The sequence below is a fragment of the Stenella coeruleoalba genome (genome assembly GCF_951394435.1).
Source record: "Stenella coeruleoalba genome assembly, chromosome: 16".
NCBI classification, from domain to species: Eukaryota; Metazoa; Chordata; class Mammalia; order Artiodactyla; family Delphinidae; genus Stenella; species Stenella coeruleoalba.
In genome coordinates this window covers 47,613,981-47,633,805 of record NC_137162.1, presented here as the reverse complement: position 1 = coordinate 47,633,805, position 19,825 = coordinate 47,613,981, and the positions used below count along the sequence as shown (strand labels likewise).

Below are 19,825 nucleotides of genomic sequence, written 5' to 3'. Positions count from 1 at the left end.
TTTGGGTTCTGGAACAAATCGGTACTTTTGGTGTAGGAGGAGAGGTCGGGGCTACTTTTGAAAAAAGTGTCAAAGTTTGGAGGAGACATGCAGTAGCCAAGGAGAGGTCCTCAAGGAGCAAGGTGAGGGGGGCATGGGGACTGGGCAGGAGCCTGAAGAAGAGGGAAGAGGGCCTGCTTTTGGGGGGCTCAGAGGGAGAAGGCAGGGAAGAGTCCCAGTCCCTGCTCAGGGGGAGGGGTCCTGAAACAGGGGAAAGAGAGAGATGAGGAAACCAAAGAACCGGTGAAAACGTGGACGTGGTGTGGGCGGAAGGTGGGGCCGGGCCTGAGGCAGGAACGAGCCCCTGGCAGGTGCTTCCTCCCTCTCTGGAAGGTGAGCTCTGTCTTCTCCGTGCCCTCACACTGACTCTCAGGGGAGATGCGAGGCCCGCCCTCCGGCTGCCATTTGAAGCTCCCAGGAGGACCAATGGATCCCACAGCGACAGAGGCAGGACCAGGGGGAGGAGGGCAAAGCTGAACCCAGAGATGGTGGGGTCTTCCTTCCTCAGCCCGGCCACCTGGGACCCTCTTCGTCCCTGTCATCTCTCAGCCCCCTGCCAGCTGGGGTCTCAGTCACCTGGGGGAGGGAAGTGACTCCCCCTCCTCCATATAGCCCTTGTCACCCCATCTCAGGGGCCTCAAGGACAATGCAGTGAGCTGTCTCCCTCCCTCACTGAGCAGACAGGAGCCGTAGGCACTCCCGGGTAGTTTAATGCTGTTGAGATCTTGGCTCAGAAGTTTCTTTTCTTTTTCATTTTTTTTCCCCCTGACTGGTGTGTGTCTGTTTGTCATTACATGTTTTCACTCATGCAGCCACTGGCCATTGAAACCCAGGAGATTGCCAGAGCTGATGACAACCTCTGTGAGAATCAGGAATTGGCCGGCTGTGAGTCAGCCCCCAACGTCCAGAATCCTGGGCCCATCCCAAGGCAAGGTCCCTGGTGCTGGGACTGCCTGGAGGCAAGGGGCACCTGAGCCTTCAGCTCTTTGTCCTCCCCTGGGCTATAGGGTCGGGAGGGTCTCTGGTTGTTCTCTGTCACCGAGAGGTGGGAGACCAGAGCCCATAAAGCTCATCTCCATCCAAGCCAGGTGTTTTAGGCCCAAGTCTGTGTGCATTGAACTGGCTCCCCCTCCTCCAAACCTCCAGCCTTGAGGGGCTCATCCCTCCCTTCCTAAGGGTGCTTGTCACCTCCATCTGTTTCATCCTGTCTTCTTGGCACCCACAGCAGGAGACAATCACCCTGGTCTGTACAGGGCATGGCTTCTAGAAAGAGAAAAAAATTGCAGTCTTTCTTGTCTGGCAGCTCCTGGGTGCAGACCCATGACATCTGTTGCCCCAGCACCTGTCAAGTACTGGCGAGTCAGCAAATGTTTGCTGGAAAATCAAGGACAAATGAGCAGCGCCTGGCACGTAGGAGAGTGGCCTCCATGTGAAAAACACACCAACTCCTTTTGGTTTACAAAGATGGCTCTTCTCCAAACATCAACAAACTCTATCCTGTCCCCTTGGTTCCTGGCAGCCACCCTTGCAGGAGAAGCTGGGCGTGAGGCTGTGCCATGTGACGGAGGCTGGCAGGGGTGTGGGCATTAGCAGGTGACAGGGCTGTATTCACCCAACTCTGGCAGATCCAGCCTCCCCAGGCCACACTGCAGCCAGTGTAGACGTCAGCCCAGGCAGTGACCCTGTTTCCCACCAGATCTCAGGCCCAGGTCCCCCTGCCTCGACACGGCACCCCTGCTCTAACTACTTGTTATGGGCCCTGGGTTGGGCCCCTACCCCGGGTCAGCGCCAGCCTCCTTACCTGACCCTTGGTCCCTGTGCTCACCTGCCCTAGTCCCCAACAGCTCAAAGTCAGGTTAGGACTCCCTCCACCCTCCCCAGTCCCCGGTCCCTAAAGGCCAACCCTGCCAAGACCCTCATCCTGACATGAGCCAGGGATGAAGACCAAGGAAATGGAGCCCAGCATACATCAGAGCCCGGGGAGGGGGACCAGGTCCCTGAAACCTGAGGATCCTTCTCCAAATGCTTGCGCCAGTCCTGGGAAGGATCAGTCTACAGAGAGTCTTTTGGGAATTGAGGAAAAGCCCATTTATATCAGGAGGGATCATAGCTGTTCCTGAAATAGGCTACCCCATGTTGCTGATTCAGTGATAAAGGCCCTTGTTCAGGCTGTCTTCCGAGGTGGGGAACCGTGTTGTCTGGGTGACGTTTTGTGAGTCTCAGGTCCTCTCTGGGGTCCCTCCCTGCCCTCTGTCACCCTCTTCTTTCTGCCACCTCTCTCTGCCCAGGTAGGTGGGAGGTGGAGGGGTGGGGGAGGGCATCTCCCCATACATGTCAGAGGGCCTCTCTCTGCAGGTTGTGTGTGCATCAAGTATGCTGACAACATCACAACGAAACACACCACTTACTTTTTCTGGTTTCTGGGCTGGTGGTGGCTCCTTGACGATCTAGAACGTGAAAGAGACAAAAACACAGGCTGGAAGGGGCATGGAAGGCTCTGGCTCAGCTATGCAGACAGGAGAGGACGCTGCTCGGCAGCAGTAAGGGATCATACATGGGCTTTGGGGTGTCAACCTAGGTGCCTCCCTGAGCCTCAGGCCCCTCAGTCATCAGAGGGGAATCGGTACCTCCGTGGAGGGTCAAGGGGGAGACAGGCAGACTAAGGCCCCTGGTCCCTGGTAGAGTTTTCAGCCGCAGCCCTGACATCATATGAAGACAAGAGAACACTCCCCACACCCCTCCTCCTCTCCCCTTCCCTCCCTCCCCCTGCAGCCCTCCCTGCCTCCCAGCCCTCTGGGATGACAGTCCAACTCCCTGTGAAGGTGAAAGCATGAAGCAGGTGGCCCCCTAGAAGCCCAGGGTGTGTCTATGCCCGGGATGGGAGGACAGAGTCTGTGCCTTGTTTGCTAGTGTGAGGACCCCAGAGCTGATGGAACCTGGCCACAGGCAGAATCATGGGGCAGGCATGGGGCTGGTCCCTCAGGGGTCGGTGAGGGCTGGATGCAGGCTGTGCGGGCAAGGGTCACTCACCCTCTTGCAGCAGCAGATGCAGACAAGTAGCAACGGTATCACGACCAGGGACGGGATGAGTGTAGGGTACAAGAGAGGATTGTTGGGAATTGTGCTCTGGGTGATAACTGTAGTCACTGTGGTTGTTGTGACAACTGTAGTCACTGTGGTTGTTGTGACAACTGTAGTCACTGTGGTTGTTGTGACAACTGTAGTCACTGTGGTTGTGGCAACAGTTGTCATGGTAGTTGTTGTCATGGTGACAGTGGTAGGCACTGTGGTCTTCATTGTCATCGTTGTGGTCGTCGTCCTTGTTGTCGTCCTCCTGGTCCTGACAGTGGTAGGCACTGTGGTCTTCGTTGTCATTGTTGTCCTCCTGGTACTGACAGTGGTAGGCACTGTGGTCTTTGTTGTCATCGTTGTTGTCCTCCTGGTACTGACAGTGGTAGGCACTGTGGTCTTCGTTGTCGTCCTCCTGGTACTGACAGTGGTAGGCACTGTGGTCTTTGTTGTCCTTGTTGTCGTCCTCCTGGTACTGACAGTGGTAGGCACTGTGGTCTTCATTGTCGTCCTCCTGGTACTGACAGTGGTAGGCACTGTGGTCTTTGTTGTCATCGTTGTCGTCCTGGTACTGACAGTGGTAGGCACTGTGGTCTTCGTTGTCATCGTTGTCGTCCTCCTGGTACTGACAGTTGTAGGCACTGTGGTCTTCGTTGTCATCGTTGTCGTCCTCCTGGTCCTGACAGTGGTAGGCACTGTGGTCTTCGTTGTCATCCTCCTTGTTGTCGTCCTCCTTGTCCTGACAGCGGTAGGCACTGTGGTCACTCTGGTTGTAGTTGGGACAGCTGGGGGCTCCACAGTCTCCTGCTGTACAGGGCACACATGCCAATGTCCTGGGGTTGGCCTGGGTGATCTCTTCCCGTGAACCCAATATCTACTTCCCACACCAGACCTCACAGTTCCCCTTCTCCTCAGGTTGCCTCATCCAGAGGGATCACAGTGGGGAGAGGAGATCATGGCTGGTACCCAGAGAGCCACTGTAGAGCCCTGGGCCACAGACCCCAGCACTGGCCCTGTTCCGAGACCCTCCCCGGGGCCCTGTCAAGGAAGCCCAGTCCTCCAAGGAGTGACAGCCCAGCCCTCACTGCCTGCCTTGTCTGAGAGCACAGGGATTTTGTAAGGACCACAAAATGCTACGACACACAGATGGGTGAGGGAGGGGCTTTGTGGCCCCAGAGAGGTGTGGGTGCAAGAGCAGAGGCAGGACACCCTGCTCACCTCCCCGTAGCCTCCCTCCCCTACTTCCCCGCTCTGCAACCTCGGGCCAAGCTACTCCCTCTCTCGGAGCCTCCGTCTGCACATGTGGAGTGAGGAAGTGAGCGGGCACTTGAGAGCGTTAGAGAGCGGCTGTAGAAAGCCCACGCACAGGCCAGGTCCACGTGGGGGATTAAGGAACGGGCTCTGTTCTCCTGTTGTTGTGCATAATAAGGGCATGTGTGCTGCATCTGTGGACCCGCGCTGCCCAGCCCTTCCCTACATCAAGCCTCTGCTTGAGAGAAGCAGGGGGGGAAGAGGGCAGAGAGAACCTGTGCCCAGGAAACAGGGAGGCTGAAAGGAGAGGCCGAGTGGGACTGAGGGTGACCCTGTGCTTGGCCCAGAGCCACGGGCGGCTCCCGAGTTCTCAATGTGCCTGTGGACGGGGGCCGTCCAGTGGCGGGACTGGCTCTAACCTGTGCAGGGGGACTCTCCCCTCTGTTGCTGGGAAGCTGGCAGGGCCGGTGGGAAGGGCGGGGCTCAGCTCAGGGAGAGGAAGCTGCGAACAAAGTGCTGCTCCCAGGGGCCCTCTTTTCCCAGCATTTCACAAACCAGAGTAGGGGGACAGCTCCACAGTAAAGGACTAAGGGCACCGAGCTGGCTGTGAAATGCTACCAGAGGTGCGTACCTGCAAAGGCTACTTCTTTACTTGCTGGCCTTTCCCTGGTGATGTTATTCCCCTCTCTTGCATCCCTGGTTGTCTCTCCCTCCCAAGCAGGGTCTCTGGCTAGCCCGAAGGGATGCTGCAGCCCAACATTCACTCACACAGTCCTTGCTGGTGATATTCAATCTTCTCTCACTCCAGGTATTGCCCAGGTCCAGAGAGTAATCAACAACGACCATCCTAAAGCACAGAAAGGGCAGATGGTGACCCAAGAGACAGGATAGACACAGTTCCTGCACTTGGCTCAATCTGTAGCCCTAGCTCTCCTCACGGTAATGGCTTTGCACTTTAGGCATTTGGGGCTCCTCAAATGCAGGCAGCAGGAGTAAGGGGAGCCCATCCCCAGGCACCATGAGATTGACCTCTGCAATGAGGGCTGACCAGGCAGTGAGGAGCCCTGCGTGGGGTCAGATGCCCTCAAGACCAGGAGCGAAGTGACCAGGGATGGCTGTATGGTGGCACCATCCCGACTCCTCTGTATGTACACGGTATGTTGGCTTCACTCGGAAAAGCTGCCTGGAGCAAAGATACCAGCCCTGCGGCACACCATCTCCCACATCCTGCCCTCCTCAGCGGAGCCTGGGCCACCGCGGACCCCTGAGCTCCTCGGGGGATTGTCAACCAGGGCAGGTGCGGAGGATGCCCTGAGCCCTCCCAGAGACAGACATGTGCTGCCCCAGTAAAGGGGGCAGTCCGCATTCTGTACTCATGGTAGCGACACCTGCCCAAATGGCCCCCTAACCTAAACACTTACTGTCCAGCCTTAAGAAAAATATGTCCTGGGCAAATTATTTTTTCTCCAGTCACTGAGTCAGGTGGTTTAGCTGAAAGACAATCACATGAGAAGAATGTCAGTGGACTTGTCCACACATCCACCCCTCCCCTTCTGCCTGCCCTTGGAAGCAGAGCTACCACTTTGGCAGAAGCAGCTTCTCTTCTCTGCCTTCTTCTGACACCTACTGTACACCAAGCACTGTCAGGGCTCTGGCGTCTAGTGGGAACAAGGCAGGCAAAGGCCCTGCTCTCAAGGACCTGACATTTGTGGGACTGGAGAGGGAGACAGACAATAAAGTAACAAGCAATGAACAAAATAAGCGCCGGAGTGAAACCAGATGAGGGGAAAGGCAGGGAAAGGTCTGGGGAAGAGGGTCCGGGCTGCAGGCACCTGTTCTGAGGCCTGAGGGCATAACTAGCTGAGCTTGTTGTGGGAAAGAGGTGAGTGAGGAGAGGGGGCGGGGCCTCGTGGGCCCTGAGAAGGGGTTTGGGCTTTATTCTAAGTTCAGTGAGCCTGTCGCGTGGCTGGCCAGGTTCGGGTAAGTTTGGACACAGAGGTAGCAGGGCCTGCAGGTGGACTGGATGTGGGATGAGAGCAAAGAGGAGTCAGGGACGATGTGCTGGTTAGTGAGCAGAGCGCCTGGGTGGGTGGTGGTGACATTTATGGACACAGGGAAGCCTGAGGGGAACAGGGCTTCTGTGTTCGTGCTTGTTCTGTAACTTTATGGGAGCTGGGAGGTGGCATTCTGGAGGCTAGGACAGTCTGTAACTAGTAGCTGTGGAACCTTCTCTCTCCTGAGCCCTAAATCTTCTCACACCCCGACAGTGGCCACAGGTCAGGCCTGTTCCGCACAGATGGTCCCCTTCCACGTGACCAGCTTTCGGCCATAACTGAGTTGTCAGATTAGCTAAGAACTTCTGAACTGTGCTCCCCTCATTGGTGCTGATATTTAAAGTAATCACCAACTTTATTTCAGGGGAAGGATTTGTGTCTGAGGGGTAGGGTGATTGGGATTAGTGTGAAAAAATCACAAGGAAGTGTGGTGTCATCTCCACAGTGTTCACAGAGCAGGGAGAGTGAGGTGATGCAGGCACCTCGTGTACTGAGGGCCAAGGAAGGCATGGTTGGCTGCACAGGAGCTTTGAAACCAACATTAACTGATTAAACCAAATATTTCCGTTGCTGTATTTTAAAGATTTCTTAATATATGACATCATTATGCACTAAAATAGGTAATATAAAACATACAGAAATATTGGTTTTAAAATTACTCCTTGTTACGCTTTTCTAAATATACGAAAATGTTTTCCCAGATGTTTTAATCAGAGGAAAATACAGTTAGAGACAACCACATCAATCCTCATCAGTGCATCGGGGCTCATGGCAATAAACAGTCCTGATCCTCCACTTCTGGTCAGCCTCTGACCACGTGCAGCACGGCGGTCAGCAGAGGAGTGCAGGACATGTGAAACCCTAATGCTGGTCCACCTCAGAGAGAAACACAGGTGACAGCAAGGGTGAGAAAACAGTACAGCCACTGAACCCAGAGGAGGTATCTGAATACACTTCTTGGAGGATAGGCTGTTCCCAGTCTTTTTCAAGGACTGTCATCAGCAAGGTCAAAGTCCTATATTATGTAATCAGGTCACCTGTGTCTACTTTCTAGCTCTTGCTGCATCAGCTGCATACAAAGCAATAACACTAGGTCTTTTGAGAATTAACTGGGGTAGTGCATGTAAGACACAGTACACTACCAGATGTAATAAACATTAGCTCTCCATATAAATGTGTTACTCAGTCCTAATCACTTCTGAAGTATAAACCAAGAGATATCTAGCTCCCTGAGGCCATCTACACACTATGTGGTGAGAGAGTGTGGCAATGGCAGAGCCCTGCGCATTCTATGCACCCGTGGAAGAAGGAGAGATGGCCCAGAAGTGTGATGGGGCGAGGGCTCACTCTGGGTTTACCAGATGGCCCTGGAATGAGAAGTCATTGAAATTAATATCATCATATTAAATCAATGTATCATGGGGCTACCTGAGAGAGTTGAGGAAGAAGAGAAAGTCCCACTGTCCCCAGGCGCTCTGTGGGGGAGATCAGGCCCACCTCAGTGCTGAGGGCACATCTGCTGCCCCAACTGTGTGCTTCCTCAGCCTCTCACCCTTCCTGGAGGGACACCTGGTGCCTGAGTATTTCCAAACAGTAGCTTTACATATGTGATAGGGCTTAGTTAGTGCACCTACCATACTGGCCCCATTTCACAGTACAGATAATAGAGGCTGGGAGCAGAACACTCATTAGGTCAAGATCACACATGTAATGTGGGCCAGAGCAAGGATTCCGGGGCCCAGGCCTGGCAGTTGGCATCCTCTCTCAATCCCAGGTGACCACACGGTCCTGGGAGAGCTCAGTGCACCTGGCCCAGACTCAGGGCCCTGGGGCCGCCTCCACTTCCCACCAGCAGACTCGTGAGATTCAAGTCCTTGTCTCTCAAGGGAAGTGAGGGCCAAGGAAAGTGTGGGGGGAGTGTAGCAGTGAGGATAGACCCAGCACCCCCAACCCAGCCTTGAAAGGTGTACGCCCTGACCCAAGAAGCTCTTGATGTGCTGGGGATTGATCACTTCCTGGCCTGAGATGAAGGGAGCAGTGGCCAGGCTTCCCAGCCAGGTCCCTCCTTGCATTGTCCATGCTGCCTCTATCCTCACAGTGTCCACAGTGAGTGGCCAGCAAGGGCTTTGAAGTCTTGGTTGGCTCTAAGGAATGCAGAGCAATGTGGGAAGTGTGTTACTTGGAGGCACCAAGGTGGGTACTTACTGAAGACTTCGGTTTTGTCCAACTTATATCTGCAAGTGTAGTCTTTCATTCTGTCTGGATTTAGGCCATGTGCATAAAACCCAAGTTGGTAGGATTCTGTAAGGGCAACATCCAAAGGTTTGTGTTAGGAGTGGCTGAGTGCTGACTTCCCTCTGATCTCACAATTATTGCAGGCTACCCCATAACTGAATTCCCAGGGGACTCCTCTGAGGAAGCAGTTGTGTCAGAACCAACATCTGTTTTCTCCCTGGGCTCACCTGTTGTCACTGATGGTCCACTCTGAGGCAGCGGGGCTGGGCTTTGAGCAATCGGGGCCTCTCACCACCGCCTCTGACCCATTAAGATCATTAAAGGCACCCAATGTCGTCCCCTCCACAGAGGTGAACCCAGCCATGGGTTTCCAACCCAAGGTCTTCCCTGAGAGGCACAGGCAGTGCTCTCTACCAGGCCCTCCATTACATAAATGACAGAGGAACCACGATAACACAAGCTGAAGACAGTCCTGACTCTTGTCTGAGCTGAGCACACAAGCCTGGGTGTCTGTGGGGCTTTCTGACACTTGGTAGTCTGCTCCTCCTCCCTGTGTTTCTCTCTGCCTATGGCAGGCTGGAGACCCCAGGAGCAAGGCCAGGACCTGGGTGAGGCAAGAAGGAGGCAAGGACCCTGCACAGGAGAATCCTCTATGGAAGTTGAAAACCTGTCTTAGCTGTGGTTCTGAAGTCTGCAATGAGTGCTTTTCTCCTCCCTCTTCCTGCCCCTTCATGTGCCTCACACAACCCCCCCAGGGATTCAGCAAGCACCTCCTTCTGTCAGGGTGGGAGACATTGATTTGCTAAGATACAGTTTTGGGGCTATAGCCTCTCTCCAGGCTGCTGGGGATTTCTGGCCCCTGAAGCAAATACTGGGGTATCCAGAGAGGGCAGTTATTGGGCCTGCCCTCTGGGGAGCTGTCCAGGATAACATGCAAGTCATCCTGTTGCAAGTCCAAGGTCATTAGCCTCCACCTCTGCCTCCTGGCCCAGGCTGCTAATTCCAATCCCAGATGCTTGATTTGCCCAAAGTCAATTAACTCGAAAAATATTCCTCAAAAATGCCAGCACAGCCTTGGACCTGGCAGTCTGATTCCTCCTGCTTCAGGTCTTCCTGCAGGTCCCATCAGATCAAGGCAAAGTTTGCAATTTCTCTGCTTGCAGAAAATAGATTCTCAGCCTGTGGGCTGAAGCTGGCTGGATGACATATTTTGTTAACTTTTCAAGTGTCTTCAAACAATTGGACCCCATGTTTAAAAGTCTGCATACTTTCTCGACACAAAATAGCCAAAAATTTCTTGGGAGAGTACAGAGCTGGAGGTATTATGCTTCTTATTTTCAGACTATAGTCAAAGCTACAGTAACCAAAACAGTATGGTACTATACAGAAACAGACACACAGATACAGACAGCCCCAAAGTAAACCCATGTACATATGATCAATTGAACTATGACACAAAAGGCAAGAATATACAATGGGGAAAAGACAATCTCTTCAATAACTGATGCAGGCAAAACTGGAGAGCTACATGTAAAAGATGAAATTAGAACATTTTCTCACACCATGTACAAAAATACACTCATTTTGGATTAAAGAACTAAATATATGTCTGGAAGCCATAATACTCCTAGAAAGGAAAGGAGGCAGAACACTCTTTGTCATAAATTGTAGCCGTATTTTTTTGATTTGTCTCCTAAAGAAAGGGAAACAAAACCAAAAATAAACAAATGGGATCTTATTAAACTTAAAAGCTTTTGCACAGCAAAAGAAGTCATCAACAAAATGAAAAGACAACGTAATGAATGGGAGAAAATATTTGTAAGTGATATGGCAGATAAGGGGTTAATATCCAAAATATATAAACAGGGAGTACACCTCAATATCAAAAAAATGTAGAACCTGATTACAGAATGGGCAGAAGACCTATATAAACATTTTTTATCCCAAGAAGACATACTGATGGACAACAGGTACATGAAAAGGTGGTCAACATTACTAATCATCAGAAAAATGCAAATCAAAACCCCAATGAGATATCACTTCTTACCTGTCAGAATGGCTATAATCAAAAAGACCACAAATAACAAATGTTGGCCAGAATGTGGAGAAAAGGGAACCCTTGCACACTGTTGGTGGGAATGTAGGTTGGTATGACCACCATGGAAGTTCCTTAAAAAACTAAAAATAGAGTTATCATATGATCCAGCAATCCCACTCCCGGGCATATATCCAGAGAAAGCTCTAATTCAAAAAGATACATGCGGGACTTCCCTGGTGGTCCAGTGGCTAAGAATCCGCCTTCCAATGCAGGGGACGCAGGTTTGATCCTTGGTCGGGGAACTAAGATCCTACATGCCATGGGGCAACTAAGCCCACGTGCTCTAGAGCCTGCGTGCCACAACTCGAGAGCCTGTGTGCCACAACTACTGAGCCTGTGCACTCTAGAGCCCACGTCCCACAACTAGAGAGAAGCCCACACGCTGCAACTAAGACCCGATCCAGCCAAATAAATAAATAGATATTAAAAAAAAAGATACATGCAACCCAATGTTCATAGCAGCACTATTTACAATAGCTAAGACATGGAAGCAACCCAAATGTCCATTGACAGATGAATGGATAAAGAAGATGCGATATATGTATATATGTGTGGAATATTACACAGTATGGAATATTACTCAACCATAAAAAATGAAATCTTGCCATTTGTAACAACATGGATGGAGTTGGAAGGTACTATGCTTAGTGAAATACGTCAGACAGGGAAAGATAAATACTGTGTGTTATCACTTATATGTGGAATCTAAAAAAATTAAAACAAAAATGAATATAACAAAACAGAAACAGACTCACAGATAAAGAGAACAAACTAGTGGTTACCAATGGGGAAAGGGAAGGGGAGAGTGACCAGATAGGGGCAGGGGATTATGAAGTACAAACTACTATGTGTAAAATGAATGATCTACAAGATATATTGTACCTCACAGGGAATATAGCCAATATTTTATAATAAATTTAAATGGAGTATGAGCCATAAAATTTTTGAATTCATATGTTATACACCTGAAACTAATATAATACTGTAAATCACTATACCTCAATATAAAAAATAATTTTTAAAATTTTCAAAAAAAGTAATAGTCTGTTAGTAATCTGGATAATAATCCAGATTACTAGCTTCTTTGGAAAAGTGGGAACATCGGCATCAGTGGACTTGTATTTCTGCAGGGCGACCACTGACTGGGCTAGAGGCCACTGCCCTTCTCGGATCGGACAGCTCCATAATGGTCCAGCAACCAACCTCCCTCCAGGACCCCGCTCACTGCAGCCAACCGTCCTTGGCTTGGCCTGGCCCACGCCTCTTACTCGTGGTATTTGCCTGGCCTCCAAGGGCACCTGATGGCAGTGACCCTGCCCTTGAAAGAGCCTAAGTACATGGGAGAATGGGGAGAGCACTGAGGTTTGGAAAAAGAGCAAGGAAGGTGAGCTGATTACCTCGTGCTAAGAAATCAGACGTGTGGCCCACTCAGGGCAGCCTTGATTTCCCTGAGTGACACACCCCATGCCATGACCAGTGGCCAACAGCACAATGCTGCTTCTGAACCCAAATCTGCCAGGCTGCACCCTCACTGCTCACACTTCATAAAGGCCCTGCTCACCATGACACGGGAATCCGTATTTGTCCCGGAAAAAGCAGTTGGGACTGTGTCCTGCATGCGCACCTTTGTCAGCACAACTTGGTCCACCCTGAGCAGGGCTGCTGCCCCTTAGTCTCACTTTAGGATTATTTTTGCAATTTACATTTTAGGAGTTACAATTTACACTTTAGAATTCTTTTTTGCAAAGAAGCATAACTCTGAACTAATAAACCATATTGTAAGTAGATACAGTCAGAGAAGGGAAACCTCAGCTGCCTGAATATGGAGAGGTCAGGCTCTAGATGAGGCAAAAAGAGCCAGTATACCCTTCCTGCCACAAACAAAAAGCCAAGAGGAACCAGAAATGGGCAAGTCTGTGCCAGGCCAAGTCATGTACCCCGTGTTCATCCAAAATGACATCCCCGACAAGCAGTCATCTACTGTGCACCAGTCAATCTTTACACTTCCTCCCTTAAATCTCCCGAACCCATGAGCTAGGCATGATCTACTATTCCAGTTTTACAGAGAGGGAAACTGGAGCTAAGATAGGGCAGGAGGTACCCCGCAACCCCTGGCAGGTTCAGGGCCAGGATCTGATCTTGAGAACCCAATCCAGCACCCACGTACACCTCCCCCACTCCTGTCTTAATTCCAAACATCTATCACCCTGCTCTCCGGGGACATGTCCTGATACCCTGATACATGGTTTTTCAGCTCACTGGGCTGTGAGCTGGAACCAGAAAGCCCCGATTAGGGACGTGGCCAGTCCCAGCCTTACGGTGAAGATTGGACGCAGCCTCCACTTCCACGTAGCTGACAGGAGGGAGGGCGGCAGCTGAGGGCAGGGCCGTCTGATAGCCCAGCGCACAGCCCGTGCCGCATCCTCAGGAGCAGCGCACGCTGCCCTCTGCCTGGACACCCTCCTTCCTCCTTGTGTCTCCTGCTGCCCTCAGCCCCGCTCGGGTGCTGCTTCACCTCTGCAGCAGAGCCCCCTGTGCCCCAGGCACTGCCGCTCCCTAAGGGGGGCTTCTGAACTCCGGCAAGTCTCCAAAGTAGAAGGCAGGGTGATGGTTTCAGATTTTTGAGCAGAAGAGACTTCAAAATAAAAGAATTTTCTTTGTCCAGGTAGCAGCCTCTTCTGTTTCCCAACACCACATACCCAATTCCTCCAACAGTTACAGGATGAAAATGAAGTTGCAGGGGGCTTCCCTGGTGGCGCAGTGGTTGAGAGTCCGCCTGCCGATGCAGGGGACACGGGTTCGTGCCCCGGTCCGGGAGGATCCCGCATGCCGCGGAGCGGCTGGGCCCGTGAGCCATGGCCGCTGAGCCTGTGCATCCGGAGCCTGTGCTCCGCAACGGGAGAGGCCACAACAGTGAGAGGCCCGCGTACCGCAAAAAAAAAAAAAAAAAAAAAAATGAAGTTGCAGGAAGGACTAAAATCAGCTTGCAGGGCTGTATTTCCCATATACAGTGCTGCTGCCCATCAGAGACAGAAGGACCAACAGCCCGTGGGATACTGATCCTTTCTGGAACAGAGACCTTTCTCTCTGGAAGAAAAGTTATACACCAGGTCATTCAGGGCCTCTAGAAAGAGTTACTGGGAAGGCAGGCATCTCCCTGAGAAACCCAGATGGAAATGAGCATGAAGAAGGCATCCGATCTGCCTGAGACTGACACAGGTACACAGGTGGACACGACCTGCCCTGGGGAGGGCGGGTCTGCGAGCACCTGATGTTGCTTGGGACAGTCACTTTGAGAGAAACTGGACACTGGCCAACTGTGACCAGGGTGTCCCTTTAAGGCAGCAATTCTACTTCTGGTCTTGATCCCCGGGATATTCTGACCCAAGAGGAGTAAGCATCAGGATGGTCCTACAGTATGACTTCTAGTATCAACTTATTAGGAACAATCTGACTATTGATCAAGGGAGGCCCATGAAATAAATTGTTCCATCCATGCAATGGGATACTATGTAGACGGCTGGAAAGTACTATGTACTGCATGATCCCATTAATGTAAAAATATCCTTGTAAAGTATACTTAGGTAGGTCTTTACATATAAAAGCTGAACTCCTTGTGGTTGTTATCTCTGGAGAGAGTAGGATGGGACAAGGGGGGACCTTATCACGGTGGGGGACAGCCTGGACCCAGGCTGGTTACAGGAGTGTCCCCATCTGCGCAGTGTGTCCTGCCTTCATCCCGCAGGTCCTCCTGCCCCGCACAGCCTGCCCACCCCCACCCCCTCCACCCCCCACCCCCCCAGAAGGTCTCTGGCCATGACGCAGAGCTGGATGCTGGACCTCAGAGGGAAGCCCTGCTCTGCATTGTGTCCTCCTATGGCCACACTGCTGGGCCCCACCTGCTGGGCTTCCTGCAGACACTCAACTCTGGCCCAGTCACATACAGGAAAAGGAGTGACCAGATGCCGCCTCCAGCCTGCCTCTGGGGTCCAAGCCCTGGGCCAACCCAGCAACACACAGGAGGGATGAATCCCCAAACCACAGTGCCGAGTGCCCCAGGCCAGGCCCTGCGCTCATCCCCTGTGAGTCCCTGAGGAGAGGTTCTAAAGCAGCAAACTAGCTTGTGGAGGAAGAAATCAGGGAGTAGCTGCCTCCAGGGGGTGGGGCAGGGATTGCCTGGGAAGGGAGCTGAGGGGACTTTCTGGGGGCAAATGTAGTGTCTGAGTCTTCATAGGGCTGGGGATTACACAGGTGTGTGCATTTGTCAGAAGTCATCAAATGAAACACTTGTTTGCTGCATTTCAAAAAGAGAAATCTTAACAAAAATTGTTACCAGGTAAAGATATGCACAATGAAGGGTTTGGAGGTGAGGTAGCCCCGTGATAAATGATAAGAGAAATGTTGTCAGATATAAATTGTAAATCCAGGTAGTGGAGAGAGGGGTGTCCATTGTACAATTGTTTCCACTTTGCTGTAGTTTTGAAAATTTCCATAATAAAATGTAGGAAGAAAAAATATGAGGTGAATGATAAAAATTTAAAAATAAAACCATGGACACAGTGAGGCAGAAGTCATGGGTCCTAAGGTGACAAGTGACTAATGACAGGAACAGAGCAAAGGCTGTGGGAAGCCAGGGGGCAAGCTGACCAGGAAAGACTTCGGGCTTGAGGCGCTCTGAGAGTGAGGCTGCGTGGGCTGGACCCTGTAAAGCTAAGGAAGGTTTTGCAGGGAGCCCAGTCCCCCCAGCCCCCAGCCTCTGCAGCAGATGGGCTTAGAGCAGAGGTTGGACCTTGGAGGGTCTGGTTGTCTGGCTCAGGGGCCTCAGCCTCCATGGTCAGGCTGGGGTAGGGAAGTGGTCTTCTCTGTCCCTCGGGTCCTGTGCAGAGAATGGGCTGGAGCACAGGTCTGGAGGCAGGGAGGCCAGCAGAGGCCTCTGCCTAGTCCTGGAGGGAGGCCGAGAGGCTGAAGAGGCCACGTGCCTCACGCTCCCGACTCCCGGCTTCCCCACACCCGGCCCACTGACTTATTCAGAACGACAGCCTGATGAACAGCTTCTTCTACTTTATTTGGGGCCCAGGTTCCTGCCTTGAGCTTTCCCTCCAAGTGACAGTCATGCTGTGTGGCAGCTTTTGACAAGATGACAGCAGCTGTAAAGGTCAGAGCAGCAGTGCTGGGCCACGCCTGCAGAGGGTGTGCGGTGGGCACCTGTCACCTCAGCTGGGCCACCACAGGGCGTGAATGACAATGGGCATCCTCCCCTGTGGTTTGACAGGCCTGTGTATGTCCCAGGGACACAATCAGAGAATTGAAGCTGTCAGGGTGCTGCACGGCTCAGACGTGACACCAGAGAAGCAGTGACCCATGTCCCCACTCGGCACTGCAGGTCACAGTGTGGGATTCAGGAGGAGTCACACAGCTGCCACCCACAGCGGGCTCAGCTGGACACGCTTTCATCCTGGGCTCAGCTCGGGGGTGGGGGCAGCACCAGGGGTCAGTGATGGGAGTGTTAGTGGCAGCTCCTGTTGGTGAGGGCCACCAGCTTCTAGATCCTGTGCCAGTCACTGTGAGCTCCACTGCATCTATGTCTCACTGCAGACCTGATAGTGGGTGTTTTTGTTTCTACTTCTTGGTGACAAAAGTGGAGCTCACAGGTACTCAGCATTTTGCACCGGTTTCGTGCCCATGGGCAGCAGAGCTCGGATATAAACACTGCTCTGTGTGACCCCATGGCCTATTGCACTGTAACCTTGCAGTTCGCACCGCGGCCAGGCCCAGCTTCCTGGGTCTGCGTCCAGCTGCATCCAGCTGTGTGCTGTTACCAGTGGGAGCGTGTGCTTATCCACCCACCTCAGCTCCACAAATCCCAGTGATGTGGACTCACAAGCCAGCACACACAGAGCTCACTGAGAGAGAGGGCTTCTATCAGAAAAGCAACTGCACAGGATCCTCCCCACACTGATGCAGGGACCCTTCCGGGGGGAGAGAGGGCATCCTTGTCACGTTCCAGATCTCAGGGAGAGGCCGACCCCGTTGAACCACTGGGTGTAGCATTGGCTGTGAGAATTTGTGCAGATGCCTTTGTCAGGCTGTGTTCCTCTTATGATGCTGAACTTGAACTTTGTCCCGTTCTTTCTTTCATCTGTTGAAATAATCATGTTTTCCTTCTCCATTTTGCTAATGTGCTAAATTACACTGATATTTTATTTTTTAATTTTAATTATTGATTTTAAATATTTATTTATTTATTTACTTATTTTGGCTGCACCGGGTCTTAGTTGCAGCACGCGGGATCTTCTCTGTGGCACGCGGACTCCTTAGTTGTGGCATGCATGTGTGATCTAGTTCCCCGACCAGGGATCAAACCCGGGCCCTTGTGTTGGGAGTGCAGAGTCTTACCCACCGGCCCACCAGGGAAGTCCCTACACTGATATTTTAAATACTGAATCAGACTTGCATTTCTGAGGTGATCCTTAATTAGTGTTGAGGTGTTGTTCTTTTCATATATTGTTGGATTTCATTTGCTAGTGCTCTGTTCAGGGTTTAGAAGCATCCTTTCTTATTTCTTTTTTTTCTTAACAGGATGAGGCACTCTGTGCTTTATTTTTCTTATGTCTAAATAAAGCTTTTGGTTTTGAGGGGTTTTTTTGTTTTGTTTTGTTTTTTTGTGGTATGCGGGCCTCTCACTGCTGTGGCCTCTCCCGTTGCGGAGCACAGGCTCCGGATGCGCAGGCTCAGCGGCCATGGCTCACGGGCCCAGCCGCTCCGCGGCATGTGGGATCTTCCCAGACCGGGACACGCACCCGTGTCCCCAGCATCGGCAGGCGGACTCTCAACCACTGCACCACCAGGGAAGCCCTGGTTTTGAGTTTTAAAAACGCGATTATACTCAACTTCCTGGGGTAATTATTTCCTAACATATGTATGTCAAGTCATTTTGTGGTATACCTTCAATTTACACAGAGCTGTATGTCAAGTATATCTCAATAAAACTGGAAGAAAATGTAATTACACACAATATCCACACCACAGTCTGTGGCAGACATGCCTCATACAAACACACACTTACTTACATACTTAACGCACGATAACATATCCACACACGCACACACACACACACACACACACAACTTCACACACCAAACACACACACACACCACCCTCAAACGGACACACTCTGGCACATTCACTCCACACATGCACAAACGCCATTCAGTCTAGAACAGTGATTCCAGCACGTACCTCTTACACAGGCATAGAATGTTTTCTCACCCATAACTTCCTTACAGGAATTTCCCACGAGCTGGAACAGACAGATGGGTGGCAGGGTCAGGGCGAGACAGGCGTGGCCGTGGTGAGAAGCCCCCCTCCGCCTTTCACATTTAGCCCACACTCACCGATACAATAAAGCCTTCCTCATCACTGGATTTGGGCACATCATACATGTGGGTCTTTCCTTCTACAATCTGAATCAGCTACAAGGAAGAGGAGATGGTTGGCACACAGCCAGGGGTTGAGGACACAGCAGATCCCATCCGAGAAGACAGGCTCTTGCCTCTTTCCGTGTTGGACTCCAATGGCCACACCCTGGCATCGGCCAGCAGCCCACCCTTGGCAAGTAGAAAGCTCCTCTGTCCACATCGATGGTGTGTAGCTTATACAATACTGGCTGTTCATCTGCTGTGACTACCTGTTGTCCAGACACTTGGGACGGGTAGAGGACCATCCTCTGGGGAACCCTGGGCAGCTGCCTTTGAAAGCGTTCTCCAACTGGGCTCAAGAGTGGCACCTGGTTACCTGTTCTGAATTACCTGGTCTCTCTGATAGTCTTTTACACCCAGGCAGTAAACCTTGGTCTTCATATTCCGAAGCCTGCTGACCTAACAGAAGAAAGATATTTAGTATAAAATACACAAATACATGAGGCACAAAGCTGTTAATGATGGACTAGACTCACTTCATTCTTAGCATTCCGTAATGTCGATGGCAGCAGTGGTCCAGCGGTCAGAGCATAGACTAGGCTGGTAGCTTTCTTGTCTGCAGAAGCAGCAGGGAGTGGCCTGGTCAGCAAGGCACCTGGAGTGACCTGCCTCAGGCTGTCAGGCCCGCAGCTGCTCCCACACCTCCTCCTCCTGGGGAGAGGCCACCCTGACCCGAGTACCCACCACCCAGAGCGCCTGGAGGGAGAAGGGGCCTCAGCCCAGGACCCACTTGACAGACAAGGAGCCTGAGACCGGATCAGAGCCCTTCCTAGTGGACCTTCACTATGGGCAGGTGGCACGGCCTTTGCCCTGAAAGGCAACTGCAGCTACTTCACTGGACGGGGACAAGCCTCTCAGGTGAGCGCAGGGAGGAGCAGCCAGAATGACTGTCAAGGTGCTTGGGCAGCAGCCCCCGCCCAGCTCCCCGCCTTTCCCCAGCAGCCCATGCATCCTTCCTGACAAGGGCTGCAACCCTACAGTCTCGATGCAGGTGGTCTGGGCCAAGTACAGCCATTTCCACTGGCGGAGGCACAGTCACAGGACGAGAGTCAACCAGAGGGAAGAGGCTCAAGGGAAAGGAGGCAGAGCCAGAGCTGTGGTGGACAAAGTGTGGGCAGCCAGGGGGACACCAAGGTCTCTGTTCCCTAAACTGAACCCCGTCTGCTCGCCATCCCTGGAAGTTCTCGTTTCTTTTTCATGCAGCCCAACCGTAGGTCAAGCATTTGATATCTAGTAAGAACCAGGAGTGTAATGCATGATGCCATGTGGCTCTCGGAAGCATCCCTGGCGGTGGTTTTCATCCTCACTGTGCAGACGAGGCACCTGCAGCACTGAGAGGACAAGGGACTCGCTCCAAGGGTCAGTGCTAGGAATTGGCCGGGGGGGGTCTGCACCAGCCCTCGCTGAGGCCCAGGCCTGGCTCTGTCCCACCTGAGCACAGTGACATCAGCAGGCAACTTACTATTGTAGAAAACTCTCGAAATCTGCTCATTTGCCTGCAACAAAATGAAGGAATGTTGGGGGAGGGCAGTGAGATGACCCAATAATTCTTTAAGAACTTGACAAAGCAGAGTAAATTCCCTTAGCCGTAGAGTCTATAC

The 19,825-nt window shown here is 52.0% G+C and overlaps 1 protein-coding gene across 1 annotated transcript in view; it reads right to left on the bottom strand.

Moving 5' to 3' along the window:
- Window positions 1-225: 225 nt before the first annotated feature.
- LOC307175475 (anthrax toxin receptor-like) overlaps window positions 226-19,825 on the bottom strand; it is a gene marked incomplete at its 3' end in the record, with an annotated part of 36,105 nt that continues 16,505 nt past the window's right edge. Inside the window, exons 5-16 of the mRNA XM_079900584.1 lie at window positions 19,687-19,720; window positions 18,701-18,780; window positions 18,555-18,623; window positions 18,141-18,218; window positions 17,986-18,046; window positions 8,619-8,714; window positions 5,781-5,850; window positions 5,128-5,206; window positions 3,535-3,915; window positions 3,140-3,484; window positions 2,448-2,486; window positions 226-240 (exon numbers count right to left, since the gene is read on the bottom strand). Of these exons, the coding sequence (XP_079756710.1) occupies window positions 226-240; window positions 2,448-2,486; window positions 3,140-3,484; window positions 3,535-3,915; window positions 5,128-5,206; window positions 5,781-5,850; window positions 8,619-8,714; window positions 17,986-18,046; window positions 18,141-18,218; window positions 18,555-18,623; window positions 18,701-18,780; window positions 19,687-19,720 (1,347 nt within the window). The remainder of the gene's footprint in view (window positions 241-2,447; window positions 2,487-3,139; window positions 3,485-3,534; window positions 3,916-5,127; window positions 5,207-5,780; window positions 5,851-8,618; window positions 8,715-17,985; window positions 18,047-18,140; window positions 18,219-18,554; window positions 18,624-18,700; window positions 18,781-19,686; window positions 19,721-19,825) is intronic.